General features: G+C 39.6%; 1 protein-coding gene across 3 annotated transcripts in view; it reads right to left on the bottom strand.

Moving 5' to 3' along the window:
• Positions 1-16,528, bottom strand: part of LOC114650674 (cilia- and flagella-associated protein 44) — a 106,460-nt gene that overhangs the window by 66,105 nt on the left and 23,827 nt on the right. For all 3 annotated transcript variants that reach the window (XM_051927052.1, XM_051927051.1, XM_028800457.2), the window contains 5 exons: positions 11,669-11,831; positions 7,760-7,862; positions 4,163-4,379; positions 2,605-2,719; positions 1,245-1,409 (listed from right to left, as the gene is read on the bottom strand). In XM_051927052.1, the coding sequence (XP_051783012.1) occupies positions 1,245-1,409; positions 2,605-2,719; positions 4,163-4,379; positions 7,760-7,862; positions 11,669-11,831 (763 nt within the window). The remainder of the gene's footprint in view (positions 1-1,244; positions 1,410-2,604; positions 2,720-4,162; positions 4,380-7,759; positions 7,863-11,668; positions 11,832-16,528) is intronic.

Here is a 16,528-nt window from a genome sequence, read left to right as displayed (position 1 = left end):
ATATCTAACAGCTACCGGTACACACAGCATCATGATAAAACATCACAACAAGGTGCAGTGAGTGGTGCTGCCACTTCACAGTGTCCCAAGTTTCAAAAGCCACACCTGGTTTTTGTCCATGTGGAGTTTTCACAATTGTCCTCTATTTGCATGTGCCTAAAGATATGCATGTCAGGCTAACTGGCAACTCTAAGCTGAGCCCAGTGTATGTACGCTGTGTGATATACTGGTGCTCTATCCACTGATGGATGACATTCAGAAAGGATTTGATAAGGTACCACATGAGTGGTTGGGCATCAAACTTAAAGAAGTGGGACATCAGGGTGTAGTGTGTAGATGGGTGCAGAATAGGCTAAAATACAGGAAACAAAGGGTTATGGTGTGAGGAACCTTACAAAATTGGTTGACTTACATCCAATGAGTGTGAGAACAGTTTAGTTTGGTATCTAATAAATGCAAGGAGATCAATGCAAGATGTCAACATCCTGGACTGAGGGTTAGGCACTTAACTTCACATGATACTACTGACTGTATAAGAATCAGCAACAGTTAACATCCTTCTACGTTCAACATCATGCAGCCTGACCAAGAGTCACAAGGAGATAGCAAAGTGATTGGTGGAGCTGGTGTGGGGGGTTACATTACAATGGAAATCTACTACATGCTAAGAAATAAATAAATGTGCATGAGGTCCTTGAAGAAAGGAGCAATCAAAGACTCCCATCTTAGATGACAATGAGAAGTCTGACAAATCCCTGAGGAAAGGAATAGTATTTGTTCTTTCACTTGCATTTTCATTCTTCACCTTCTTATTCTCCTGGCTATCACTAACTGGATGGTCAAGATGTCTCTTAGTTAGAAATTACATGGAGTAGCTGGGCTGCCAGAAGGCTTTGACCATTGCCCATTTAGTTTGTACAAGGGTACGTTTTTCTCTAGAATTTGGAGTTTTTGGATTTTCCTTCTCACTTGTCACTAAGCTGTTGGTCCATAATATTTACAATACTGTGTACATATACAGTATATCTTACACATTTGCATAAATTGGACTTTGTATAAAAATGGATGTCTTTATTTTTAAAGGTCTTTAATTAGTATGAAAAGTAAAGCACCTTTTTCTCAAAACAGTGTAGGCTGCATTGAATATGATCTGGTGAAGTTCATTTAAAAAATTAAATAAATAAATAGGTAAATAAAAATTAACACAAACATAAAGACAACAGGAATGACCAATTGCAGCTTACTCTGACTGCCCCGTCAGCCCCAACAGAAATGAGCTCTCCTTCTTCAAGCATAAACTGATGAATGGGGCCATTGTGGCAGGTCTTGCCCCCTTTCCTGCAGATCTCCACCTTGATCAGTCCACCATCCCAGAGAAGCATATTGCCCCATTCTGATCCCGACACAACCTGAAACGAGAGAATATATGAAAGGGCAAGTAATTTAAACATGCCATGTTTGCTGCTGGTTGGCTTGAGGGGCACTAAGGTTGGAGAGTAGGTGATGCGAATCAATGCTTTCTAAAATCATTAAAACTAGGGAACAAAATTTTTGAAATGCCTAGTTTGCCAGTGGAAGTCTGCCTGACATTTCATTTATGTAGGCTGGTCACACATTTACAACTTCACACTAACTATGAGCAGGGCCGTCTTAACAGCATTACAGTGCACTGGGGCCCCTACCTACACAACCACTCAGCAAGTCACAACATACGTAGATTAGCATGGGGCCCCTATGCTTGTGGGGCCCTCGGGCAGCTGCCCAGTGTGCCCATGCGTTAAGTCGGCCCTGACTATGAGTGCTAAATGCAGAGTTGGGAGAGAGACAGAGATAGGATTTGTAGTACTTCAGCCAATAGCCCCTATTGTAACATTTGGAAGCTTGATCTTTTTGTAATTCTACTCTGAGCACATACAATATAAATATGGCTTACACTGTACTGTACATCTTCTTGATTCTAAAGAATGAAAACATACTCTGTGCTGATATGCACTTAATGTTAAACAGATTGCTGACTTCTTTCCTTCTGTTTACTAAAACTGTCCTTTAGCTCAACCAACTAATTCACACTATGCTAGACAAAGTGAAGTCTCTTTATTAGGAATTCTGCTCAATGTTTTGCTTTTGGTTCAGTTACTCTCCATTCCCTTCATTATGAATGTTTGAAAGCTGTATTTCATATTTCAGACATTCACCTGTGCCTGTACCACATTTTTGAATTCCTCCTGATTCCACTTTACACATTCCTATGAAATCATCTGACCACAGGGTGCTTTGGTTACCTCTCTGCAGTTGGCTGGTGAATTTATATGACTTCTTATTTTAGTTAGGATCATGTAATGACCCCTATTGGATTACCCCCAGAAGTATTTGAAGAGCATTTTTGTTCTAGTTGCCATCATATTTAGATGTTGATGTACTAGATTCACACCCCTACTCACAAGTTTCTCCACTATCACAAATGTGGTCTGTTTGTGTTGATAACTGATTCTTCCACCTTTCCCAACTTGTTATAAAGAACTCAGCATTCCGAAGATTTCTGTTCCCCTTTTATGAAACATGCCACCATATAAAATAATATGGTCGCTAAGCGGCATGGCACACCTTTCCATCCGGCAGCTCCACATAGCCTTGGATATCTGTCAGAGAAGTTTTACCAAATTTCCCCAGCAATCCCTGCAGCTTGAGGCCTGTGTAGGTGGTTGCTATCTTCCAAAATCTGCAAGGGAACAAGAAACTCATGAAATTTTCTTTCATTTCAACCAGAAATCTCCACTGCCAGTAACTTTAAAGAGTTACTTGAAAGAGACTTGATCAGGCTCTTTTTAATTATATTCATTGATATATGTTAATATAGTGAGGTGTATTCAGCATAAAACAAAATCATGTTGGTTTAACCTAATTTTTTTTTACTTTGAACAAACAAGAAATGTCCAAGTTATTGTTCCTCTTCATCATGTGGAAACAAACATCGTCTAGGTTCATCAGTAGGAAGATCTCTGGAGATGTTGTGATTCCCCACTACATTATGACAAGAATCAAGAAGAAGAAGGGCACGGCACTACAGAAAACCTTATCTTTAATAACATTTCATAAAACATGTTTTATTACGGAAAATTGTTAAAGGATAAGTTTGATATTTTTCAACTCAAAGTATTTATTTCTTCACAAACTATGCAACATTTTGTATCAAAGTTCAGTGTTTTCTATAAATATTTAAAAATATCTTGCCCTCACTGGCGCTTTACAATGGAGGCAATGGGGCATGAAGCACTGGCGGAAAATAAAAATCTAACACTCAATAAAAGAAAACCTGCCTTCTGTGTTTCCAACACATGACAACAAAAGAGATCTGGAAATAATGATTTTATCGCATATTCCTAGTAATATTTTTCTCGAGGTGTGGATAAGCTTTCAAGCTTTCTCTTTGTTTCTGTGAGTTCTCACATAAATACAGAAGTACAGTAAATCAAAACAAAACCAACCACATGGCATGAACAGTGTATTGTGATTTTGTCATTCGAGAGGAAACAACTCCCCAGGACAGTGAAGTAGTTGCAGAAGACTACAAATACGGAGGTATCGCACACAGCTGGTTTACTTTCAACATAACTGAATCTCATAATATTGGTGTTTTTTTATCTTTTTTCAAAAACAATACCAATAAGCTATTTTACAATGTGTGTGTGATCACACGATGCGGATCAATACTCAACAGATGTAAAATTGAAAGAGTAAACTAATTTGATGTTAAAGTCACACAGAATGGTTCTTAATTTTAACACAGATGAGTTTGCAAATTCTTTAATGATTTTCAATGGGAGATTTTAAAATTATAAACCTGTGTAGAGTGTGACTTGTTCAAGATATCTCAACAAATATTGAACTGTCTTGACAAATTTCCTGGTAGAATAAGTGTGCCAAATTACAACAAAATCCATCCACTGGTGGTGAGTTGTTTCTCTTTTTTCGTTACCACTTTGTTAGTGCTTTTCAAAAGATTTAAAATTTTGACCTTAAAATTACTGCAAGTCACGTCTCTCAGGCAGCAGGAATACGACCTAAGTAGGTATCATAACACATTAACAACAAACCTGCATTTTCTGTCATTGTGTCGCTCCCATCACACTGATTCTTTTATACTGTATGTAGTTGCACTCACTTGATGTGTCCAGTCCCTGATGTCGTAAGCTGCTCCTCATTTTCTGGGGAGAATGTGACCTTATACACATCCTGGGAGAAGGCTTTTGAACGTAGAAGGGTCTGCTCCTGGCTCCAGTTCCAAATGGTTAGCATGTAGTCTGGAGAACTTCCCACACTAGCCAGAAGGAAGCCTGAGTTATTAAAGGCCACTGAGCTGTAAGCCTCTTCTGTGCCCTCTGTGAAAAATAAACAAATAAATAAAATTCATAAAAAGATCCTCCTCATTGACCAAAACCAAGAGCCACTACATAAGGCGAGTTCAAATTGATTCCTACACCATATTGTCAGACATGTGAGCTAGAGGCATTTCAGTCAGGGAAGGATTTGTATGTGACACTGACAATAAATGGGGTTCTGTTAGCCCTAGAATGCAGGAGCACAATCCGGAGGAACCCTGCCATTTTCACCAAACCTGACGAACGCTACAACCCTTCCGCTTCTGCCTCTTTATTTAAGGTCACCTGAACAGGAGATCACAGTCAGACCAAATTAAGGACTCAAAAAAAGAGGACCTCTCTAAAGCAGGGTTTCTAAAAGTACAGGTCCCAAAATGAGTTGTGGTACATGTCAATGCAATGGCTTTTTTTTTTTTGCCTTTTTTCACTGTAACAGGACATTAAACAGGACACCTGTGGTGCCTCAACTTTTTTTATGCTTATCTTATCTCCTTTTTGAAATATACTATGTCCATCTTGCCCGCCATCATGGTTAAGAAGGATTACTAATATAAATCACAATAACTACCTTAATGGTTAGGCTATACTATAAAGTAAGGCCATCTTAACGCATGGGCACGCTGGGCAGTTGCTCAGGAGCCCCACGAGCATAGGGGCCCCATGCTAATCTATGTATGTCATGACTTGCTGAGTGGTTGTGTAGGTAGGGGTCCAAGTCCACTGCTTTGCCTGGGGGCCTAATACTGTTAAGATGGCCCTGCTATAAAGGTGTACCAAAGTCATCATTATTATTTTCATATTGTCATGGCAGACAGCTCAGTTATTAAGACACATCTTGGCCATCATACCAATCATCACACTATTCAGACTACACAACTTAGACATGCGATGGTGAGGTCACTCACACAGTCTAGATAAACTCAGAAGAAGACATACCATGATTGTGGCAATATAACGGTCAGGTTAGGTGTAGTCTGAGTTACATGGATGACAAATGGGTGCAAAGGAAGTAAATGGCACCAGGGTAGCACTGAACAGGTGTAGGAAATATAAGTATAGGCAAATGGGGCATCTATGGAGCGATAACCAGTATAATACTAAGGTATTATTTGCAAGCACCACGGAAAGATAAAGGTTTTAGCACCAAATTAGGAAAAGTAAATATATGGAAAGAGAGGACCTTCAGGTACACTTAAAGTTTTAAGTTAACACTGAAGATTTTGCTGTGTTGGGAAGGAGGAGGGCCGAAGGGAAGCAGTCTACCACAGGCATCTTACCCCAAGACAGAAAACCTTACTCTTCGAAGATGGGTGGAACACTGCTGCCTTTTTTAGGGTATCCCCTTGGCAGTATAACATGGTGGCCATAAAGGTTTATAGGTTTGCCCAATTCCATTCAAGTCTGGAGACAGCACTTGAAATGAGTAAGAGAATGAGTATTCATATGACTCTTGATGAAAATAAAGACCTGTCAGAAGAACTCTGCATTTTTTTTGGAGGTTATCTCCCATACTTCTTTCATATATTGTATAGATGGTGTAACACTTATTTCAGAATTATACAAATGTTATAGAAAAGGAAAAGGGGCCAAATCAGATCAAATATGCTGACATGTTCTTTAATAAACTGGAAGCAGAATGACAAATACACCAACTGAGAATGCATGCAAAAGCCAAAGGAAACTTGGGATGTGTTTGCCTAGATACAGTGCATCTGGAAAGTATTCACAGCGCATCACTTTTTCCACATTTTGTTATGTTACAGCCTTATTCCAAAATGGATTAAATTCATTTCTTTCCTCAGAATTCTACACACAACACCCCCATAATGACAATGTGAAAAAAATTTACTTGAGATTTTTGCAAATTTATTAAAAATAAAAAAATTGAGAAAGCACATGTACATAAGTATTCACAGCCTTTGCCATGAAGCTCAAAATTGAGCTCAGGTGCATCCTGTTTCCCCTGATCATCCTTGAGATGTTTCTGCAGCTTAATTGGAGTCCACCTGTGGTAAATTCAGTTGACTGGACATGATTTAGAAAGGCACACACCTGTCTATATAAGGTCCCACAATTGACAGTTCATGTCAAAGCACAAACCAAGCATGAAGTCAAAGGAATTATCTGTAGACCTCTGAGACAGGATTGTCTCGAGGCACAAATCTGGGGAAGGTTACAGAAAAATTTCTGCTGCTTTGAAGGTCCCAATGAGCACAGTGGCCTCCATCATCCGTAAGTGGAAGAAGTTCGAAACCACCAGGACTCTTCCTAGAGCTGGCCGGCCATCTAAACTTAGCGATTGGGGGAGGGCCTTAGTCAGGGAGGTGACCAAGAACCCAACGGTCACTCTGTTAGAGCTCCAGAGGTCCTCTGTGGAGAGAGGAGAACCTTCCAGAAGGACAACCATCTCTGCAGCAATCCACCAATCAGGCCTGTATGGTAGAGTGGCCAGACGGAAGCCACTCCTTAGTAAAAGGCACATGGCAGCCCGCCTGGAGTTTGCCAAAAGGCACCTGAAGGACTCTCAGACCATGAGAAAGAAAATTCTCTGGTCTGATGAGACAAAGATTGAACTCTTTGGTGTGAATGCCAGGTGTCACGTTTGGAGGAAACCAGGCACCTACCATACCATCCCTACAGTGAAGCATGGTGGTGGCAGCATCATGCTGTGGGGATGTTTTTCAGCGGCAGGGACTGGGAGACTGATCAGGATAAAGGGAAAGATGACTGCAGCAATGTACAGAAACATTCTGGATGAAAACCTGCTCCAGAGCGCTCTTGACTTCAGACTGGGGCGAAGGTTCATCTTTCAGCAGGACAGCGACCTTAAGCACACAGCCAAGATATCAAAAGAGTGGCTTCAGAACAACTCTGTGAATGTCCTTGAGTGGCCCAGCCAGAGCCCAGACTTGAATCCGATTGAACATCTCTGGAGAGATCTTAAAATGGCTGTGCACCGACGCTTCCCATCCAACCTGATGGAGCTTGAGAGGTGCTGCAAAGAGGAATGGGCGAAACTGGCCAAGGATAGGTGTGCCAAGCTTGTGGCATCATATTCAAAAAGACTTGAGGCTGTAATTGCTGCCAAAGGTGCATCGACAAAGTATTGAGCAAAAGCTGTGAATACTTATGTACATGTGATTTCTCAGTTTTTTTATTTTTAATAAATTAGCAAAAACCTCAAGTAAACTTTTTTCACATTGTCATTATGGGGTGTTGTGTGTAGAATTCTGAGGAAAAAAATTAATTTAATCCATTTTGGAATAAGGCTGTAACATAACAAAATGTGGAAAAAGTGATGCGCTGTGAATACTTTCCGGACGCACTGTAATTAAATGAAAGTGTGCAAAACCAAACAGTACAACTACAATGTTACCTACCTCTCAGGATTCTGTACGGACGCAGAGATGGGTACTCATAGACAATGATGTTGGGCATAATGCCTTTTTCTGCCACTGCAAAATACATTTTACTAGGATGGACCTGGAAAAAATGAGGGAAACACATTCAGCAGTTAACACATATAATGCGGGACCCTTTTCACATCAATGTCTTAGTCATCATACATGGAACACTACTGAGGCATGGCATTGTGTAAAATAACACAACTACAAATGACCTGCACAAACAAAACTAAGTATCTGAGAAACTCAAAAGAGCAAAGAATCATTTATGCCTTTATAAAGAAATGATGCTTCCACCGATTCCGCTTTTAATGTCTTCTAAGGGTACATGTTCATCTTTTTAAACTCATCAATGGGAACTCTCTGTCTGCCATCCTCCTCCTCAACTTTATAAAGTGTACTGCATGTCATTCAAACAGTACTGCTTAGATAAACAAGTAGATAGGTGCTGATGAAAGGAAGAGCAGCAGGCATCTCTCTGTTTAGTCTGTGTTTGGAGGCTTTTTAGTTTAATGTATCTGCAGGAGGATCATGCTGTCGTCATGTTTCAGCCAGGATTCCTATATTGGCTGGGGCTCATGTCTTTTTTGTTCATTTTTGTGCCATTTATTATATGAATTATTCTTCATTTTTCATCTTGTCTATAAGCTGCTTGTGTTATACTCCTTGTGTTTTGTGGGTCGTCCCACCAATCATCACCAGGAACTGCCCTTCTGCCGAATAAATCTGGAGGGTCTCCCACAGTTCCCAGTGGCTCATTTCAAAATGTTAGGTAGTTGATGAGTTTTCTTATGTTTCTTTGATTTCTTGGACTTTTTTTCTGTTTTTTTTTTTGACATTGTCTGTATTGGGATCTTGTTTGCCTGGATTACCTTGTGTTTTAGGCAGGGTCACAGGGGTCTGCTGGAGCCAATCCCAGCCAACACAGGGCACAAGGCAGGAACAAATCCCGGGCAGGGTGCCAGCCCACCGCAGGACACACACACACACACACCAGGGACAATTTAGGATCGTCAATGCGCCTAATCTGCATGTCTTTGGGAGGAAACCGGAGCACCCGGAGGAAACCCACGCAGACATGGGGAGAACATGCAAACTCCACGCAGGGAGGACCTGGGAAGCGAACCCAGGTCTCTTTACTGCGAGGCAGCAGTGCTACCACTGCACCACCATGCCGCCCTTTGTGGAAATAAACCTTTTTATTTTTATAAAGATTATATGTTGTCCTTATACACTAGCCAGGGTTTTGTGGTACAACCCCCTGAAGTGTGCATATTCGGAAGTGTTTTTGGAACTTATTGGAATTTATGTGCTTTGGAACTCCTAGTTCATGACAGCTATAAAATGCATCCATAGAAAGATCCTGTCTCAGAAAATTTAATATGTCAATGAAAATGCCCTTGTAACTGGTCTCTCTGTCTTTTCTTTGTGGGACTTCTAACTTCTGTTTAATGTGTATGTGGTAAAAAGGATGGCCTACTGGCTACAATGTTGTATTGTATTCACATTCATTGTGTTGTGTTTAAAATTATGATGGGGTCACGTGAGATGGATGCTAGCTGTTACTTTATAAAATTTGTTATTAAGAATAGCACAAAGGCACAGAGATACACTGTTGAAAAATTATTCTTGAAGTTACTAAAAAATGTTTCTTCACTTAGAGGACCATGAATATATACAAGAAACCTTTCATTTGCGCATTTGATGAAAGCAGTACACGTGGGACGTGCAGATCTCACCTTTTTTGACAAGTTTGATGAATGAGAATTAACAAAGTGTTTACACCTAATTCATGTATTAATTTCAATATTTTTGAGTTTCTTGGTTTACATTTTCTTTCTATATGGATCCTCTTTTGATGGTTGCATGGACCTCCTTGTCCTGAAAATTTCTAATTACTAGAAAGCCCTTGCATTTCATTGTTTTTAAATTTCTTTGTGGATAAAGTCAATATAATCAGATCTAGTTTTACACCACTCTCCTATGATGAACTTAACTCCCCTAGCTGTTCTGTGATTTTAAATTAACTTGTACATGTCTTTCTTCCAGCTTTATCCTAGTTGGTCAGCCATCTCTAGTCCACAACCTGTCCCTCTGATGATTTTCCTACACAATTGTTAAAGGAGGTCTTTGAAACTCTTGGGATTTTTATTATAAGAATTATTAATATCTCCATCAAAACTTGTTCAGTCCTGGCCTATTTTAAACATGCTGTGGTGTGTCTTTTCTTAAAAAAAAAACAAACCTCGATCCAAATGTACTGTCAAATTTTAGACCAATATCTTTGTTACCTTTTAAGTCAAAGATCCTGGAAAAATTGTACTCGATCAATTTCAAACATTTTTAGAGGATAATCATTTACATGAAATTTTCCAATCTGTTTTTTAAACAACATAACAGTACGGAAATGGCTCTTTTAAAAGTTCTTAACAATATTTTATTGTCTGCTGATTCTGGGTTACCTGTTGTACTTTTAGATTTGACTGCAGGTTTTGACATCATTGATCACAACATTTTATTGTATCGTCTAGAGCATGTTATTTGCATTCGAGGTACTACTCTAAGTTGGTTTCGTTCATAATTTAGTGAAAGGTCTTTTCAGTTAATTTGGTTGAATTGTCATCTTCCCATACTCAACTTAAATACGGGATCCCACAAGGTTCTGTACTTGGGCTGATTATGTTTCCATTATACATACTTCCTCTTCACTCTGTTTTTCATAAGCACAATGTATCTTTCCACTTTTCTGTGGATGACACCCAAATTCATCTACCACTTAGTAACAACTTCCTGGGGGTCTCTTTTGGCTTGCCTAGATGATATAAAGTGCTGGATATCATCAAATTTTCTTGACTTAAATTATAGTAAAACTGAGACTGTGCTGTTTAGTCCATTTAGTGTGTCAGATATGCCTGTCACTAACCTAGACCGATTAAAGCAACATTGCAAGACATCTGTAAAAAGTCTGGGCATTATCCTCGACAATAGTCTTAAATTAGATCAGCAGGTAAACTCTGTTGCTGTTTTTACCAGTTAAGAATAATTTCAAAAATCAAGCCTTTTCTTTGTTTTGCTGATTTGGAAAATGGTCTTTATACCCTTATTTCATCCTGTGTTGACTATTGTAACTCATTGTACAGTGGTGTCAGTCAAACTCTTCTCTCTTGTCTGCAGTTGGTCCAAAACTCTTCTGAGCACATCACTAATATTTTGGTTTCACTTCATTGGCTTCCCGTTAAGTCTTAGAATCAATTTTACATTTTTATTGCATACTTTGAAATGTTAAAATGGTCTGGCCCCAGCCTATCTATCTAATCTCCTTGTTTCTTATGCCCCTTCTCAATCCTTGAGATTGTCTAACCAGTTGCTACTGGCCTCACCACGATCAACAAAAAGAAATGGGGTGATTGTGCTTTTGCTGCGACTGCTCCTCGACTCAGGAACAGCCTATCGCTTCAGATAACAGTATCTCTAACCCTGTCAATTTTAAATCTTTGCTTAAAACATGCTTTTTTTCCCTGGCTTTTAGTCACTCATGATGTGTTTTTATGTGCTGCTAATTGTTATTTGTCATTTGCTTACTGTTTTTATTTACTTGTTTTTTACTATTTTTTTATTCATCAATTGTTGATTTTATTTATCTATTTTCATGTATAGAACTTTGGAAACAATTTCTGTGACCTTCAATGTGTTCTACAATTAAATTTTGACTTGACTTGTTTGTAAATCTGTCTGCTCAACATGTCTGTGGATTTGTCTTCTCGGTCACATCTTTTATTTAGTGGACGTCTTTTATACTGACATGTCTCTTTTCTCCTGGACCCCATGTTCAACAAGCCTGGCCAAAATAAGTACTGTTTAAAAACACCTATGTCTCTAATTTACCACCACAGTAGCGATTCCTCCTCCGCTGCTACTCCGCAGATACTTCTGCTCCTTTGTCTTCAGGTTTAAAATGACCACTACATTTCCAGCCACAAACATCAGCGTAGAATCATCTAGCAGCTGCAGATTGCCTCTTTTGGTGCAGTCATACCCAAATGAATGTCTTGGTGGAGAATTGTCAAGGATATTCAAACATTGCTTTCTCAGAGCCTAAAATGCACATTCATTTTTACTTTTGCTACAAGAAATTTACTACAGGTATGAACTTTCAAGCATCACTAGATAATACCGTACTAGGTAAAAGAACATGCTAAGAACATAGCTGACCATCAGTTTGCTTATAAAACAGAAACATTTTTAACTTAATTCATAGACAATGATTATTTTTCTTGTGTGATACGTTTCAAAACTCTATTAAAGTAATTATTGCCAATAATGCTAACTTTCCACTGTCTCATATGTAACAGCTAATGAGAAAACTCTTCTGTGTAGGTGATCTTGCTGATGTTAATTCTTGGTTGACATTTCTTCTTGGAAAGATGGAGTTTCTTTGGTTTGAGCTTTACCTTTGAGACAATCGGGGAGAGGTCAGTATCACATTCTTCACTATGGTAAACTCTGGTATTGCATATGCTGTTTAGGAAGTCATGTCTGGTGATCACCAAGTCCAGCCGGTGCCAGTGCTTTTGACCTTGGGTGTCTCCAGGAAGATTTACGACATGCTTTGTTATGAAAATAAGTATTTGTGACACACAGACTGTGATGGCAGCAGAAGTCAAGTAACCTCTGGCCATTCTCATTCATTTTTCTTATGCTGTGATAACCTAACACTCTTGGCCAGGATTCTTGATCTGCACCCACCCTAGTGTTGAAATCTCCCAACAGGTAAATGTGCTCTGACATTGAGATTCTGTTAACAATGGTATCTAGGTGTTCATAGAACTGGTCTTTGACTTCAAAAGTGGCTTTTAGGGTTGGTGCATAGATGCACATAAGGTTCACAATGCCTGATGATGTGAAGATGCGTAGAATGAGAACTCTTTGAGTTTCAAGCATGCAGGTTATTTCTGAGAGCAAAACCAGCTTTTTGTTCTCTGGTTTCCTCAACACCTTACCCTTCCAAAAGAAGGTATAATGTTCTTCCTCCAGGGATCCACTGTCTGGTAGCCTTGTTTCCTGCAGTGCTGCTGTCAACATGCTCATGATCAATTACTGCGGTCTTACAAGCATCTTTAATTTCTTTCAGGCCATCGGACAACCCAGTGCACATTGTTCACAGTTCCAGCTTCAGATACGGCAGACTGGGGTCATAAGCTTATTCCAGTGATATTTGCCTTGTGTATGGTTAACAATCTGCTTGTTGAACAAAACTCTGAGCTCCAGTCACCCACTGAAGCAGGCAGACCATGTTGGGTCAACACCTTACTGGCCGGGGGCTGCCCGGCTTGAGGCAGGCAATATTTGACCAATGGGACACAAAGATCCCTCTCACCATCAAAGAGAGCCCATGACGTCCAGCTCTACGGCAGTTGAGCAGGGACATATAACCTGTAACTGTAATCCGTAACTCTACTTAGTGATGTATTATTCAGAAGCAGCTTGTTGAGTTTGAGTTTGCCACACAGTTAGTTGCAAGTAACGGTCTTGAATGGCAGATGAGTGTCATGATTCCAATCTCCAATAACATTTTTTTTTTATTCAATAATTTTCACCATGCTTCCAAAGGGTAGTGTTCTGATGTGCATGGTTTAAATAGCAAGCATCATTATACTTAGATTGAAAACTAAAGATGGTCCATTGTCAGTGTAAGTGAAAAGACATTGTAGATGAGCAAGTTTTGGCATTTCGACTTTGGATTTCCATTCACCACTAGCAGCAGTCAAACTTATATGGACATCAAACAGCCATTGTGTGAATGGTTTAGACAGGCCCACACTGTTCAACTTCTAATAAGCAGACAACTTTTCCCAACAAGTTACTGCCCAAAAAGAAGTCCTACAATTGCTACTTCTAGGCATTCATCTACAGCATGCGTTTCATTTTGTAAAACTTTTCACGCAGATCTGTTACAATATACATGTGTTTGAGTTTAAAAGCTGCTCTCCCCACATTGAATGAAGGTGTGTTATAACATAGTGGAGACCACATAGTGGTCAGCAGGTGAAATTGCCTGACTTTATCTGCCATTTTCTATCCATTATAGTGTAAACTATGCAAAAAGTGGGACTGCTGCTGTCCTTGAGTGATACTGCGCTTAATGTGTGCATCAGTTACAGTGCAGTTATTAAGAATGTTTAAAGTCTTCCATTTTGGACACAGGCTTTACGTTTTCTTTAAGCTTTCTAAGCCTATCACAAAATTTGGTGTTTGCTTTCATAATCAGTTGCAACTTATGATGCGTGGCATAAATAATAACCTTCAATAATACTTCTACATTGGATATTTTCTGGTTTTAGAATTATGACTTCTCAATCCCAATCCATCCATTTTATAAACTATTTCTCCAGCAGACTTTTAAAATGTTCTTTCTTAACTAGAAGCTGGCGATTTTTAGTTTCATAGCTGTATTTGTCATCTGAAGTGATATTATGCAGTACAAATACACTGCTAAAGAAACCTATCTGACTACTAGGTAACAGGATGTGACAGGTATTATATTTACCCCCAGGAATCAAAAAGTTCCATTTTTTTCACAAATAAAAAATGACAAAAAAACATGTAAATACCGAAACACCAACATACATACAGCAGGAAAGGTATTTCTAGGAATAGCACAAGCCTGATCTGCATGATCGACGTTACCCATTGTGTTATTGTAGGTTTCCACAGCACAAGGCTGACATGAACATGGACAGCTGCTACTTTGTGAACAGTGCTGAGGGAGCCAACATCTTTCTTGTCAATCTGCTTGATCAAAATCATTTTGGCACTACGGTGAACCTTCACTAGACCGAATTCACTAGGCGTATCATGGTGATTCAGTTGTACAGTGCCACATGCATCAGTTTCACTATCCGTGTCAAAGTCTGATAAGCGATTCACACTGTCATCACTATTGAATGGTTCAACTAATGGTTCACATTCAGTTTGTTCTAAAACTGGCATTACAGCTTCTCGTATACACACCAATATGTTTTGGTTGAAGGCTTAGCACTACTTGTGAATATTGATGAGTTATCTTAAAGTGTCATGGATATAATCATGATATTTTTGTAGCATTATGTTATTTCATCCAGTGGATGGCAAAAGAATACTGTCCTGAAAGTTATTCAGGCATAACACTGTAAAGCAGATCCTTACATGTTTGGCTCGGGATTAACCGCATTTACATAGAGTTTTGAGCCTGAGTCATGCTTGGGGTTAATGCCAAGGAGGTTAAACCTAGTGGACAAGTTAGGTGCTGTGTGCAACAATGTGCCCAGTGCTCTAATTGAATTTTTAAAAAGAGGCTGGCACACCCATTTGAGGGGTGATATACAGTGGTGTGAAAAACTATTTGCCCCCTTCCTGATTTCTTATTCTTTTGCATGTTTGTCACACAAAATGTTTCTGATCATCAAACACATTTAACCATTAGTCAAATATAACACAAGTAAACACAAAATGCAGTTTTTAAATGATGGTTTTTATTATTTAGGGAGAAAAAAAATCCAAACCTACATGGCCCTGTGTGAAAAAGTAATTGCCCCCTTGTTAAAAAATAACCTAACTGTGGTGTATCACACCTGAGTTCAATTTCCGTAGCCACCCCCAGGCCTGATTACTGCCACACCTGTTTCAATCAAGAAATCACTTAAATAGGAGCTGCCTGACACAGAGAAGTAGACCAAAAGCACCTCAAAAGCTAGACATCATGCCAAGATCCAAAGAAATTCAGGAACAAATGAGAACAGAAGTAATTGAGATCTATCAGTCTGGTAAAGGTTATAAAGCCATTTCTAAAGCTTTGGGACTCCAGCGAACCACAGTGAGAGCCATTATCCACAAATGGCAAAAACATGGAACAGTGGTGAACCTTCCCAGGAGTGGCCGGCCGACCAAAATTACCCCAAGAGCGCAGAGACGACTCATCCGAGAGGTCACAAAAGACCCCAGGACAACGTCTAAAGAACTGCAGGCCTCACTTGCCTCAATTAAGGTCAGTGTTCACGACTCCACCATAAGAAAGAGACTGGGCAAAAACAGCCTGCATGGCAGATTTCCAAGACGCAAACCACTGTTAAGCAAAAAGAACATTAGGGCTCGTCTCAATTTTGCTAAGAAACATCTCAATGATTGCCAAGACTTTTGGGAAAATACCTTGTGGACTGATGAGTCAAAAGTTGAACTTTTTGGAAGGCAAATGTCCCGTTACATCTGGCGTAAAAGGAACACAGCATTTCAGAAAAAGAACATCATACCAACAGTAAAATATGGTGGTGGTAGTGTGATGGTCTGGGGTTGTTTTGCTGCTTCAGGACCTGGAAGGCTTGCTGTGATAGATGGAACCATGAATTCTACTGTCTACCAAAAAATCCTGAAGGAGAATGTCCGGCCATTTGTTCGTCAACTCAAGCTGAAGCGATCTTGGGTGCTGCAACAGGACAATGACCCAAAACACACCAGCAAATCCACCTCTGAATGGCTGAAGAAAAACAAAATGAAGACTTTGGAGTGGCCTAGTCAAAGTCCTGACCTGAATCCAATTGAGATGCTATGGCATGACCTTAAAAAGGCGGTTCATGCTAGAAAACCCTCAAATAAAGCTGAATTACAACAATTTTGCAAAGATGAGTGGGCCAAAATTCCTCCAGAGTGCTGTAAAAGACTCATTGCAAGTTATCGCAAACGCTTGATTGCAGTTATTGCTGCTAAGGGTGG

The sequence above is a fragment of the Erpetoichthys calabaricus genome, chromosome 4 (assembly GCF_900747795.2).
Source record: "Erpetoichthys calabaricus chromosome 4, fErpCal1.3, whole genome shotgun sequence".
Classification (NCBI taxonomy): Eukaryota; Metazoa; Chordata; class Cladistia; order Polypteriformes; family Polypteridae; genus Erpetoichthys; species Erpetoichthys calabaricus.
This window is presented reverse-complemented; position numbering and strand designations above follow the sequence as displayed.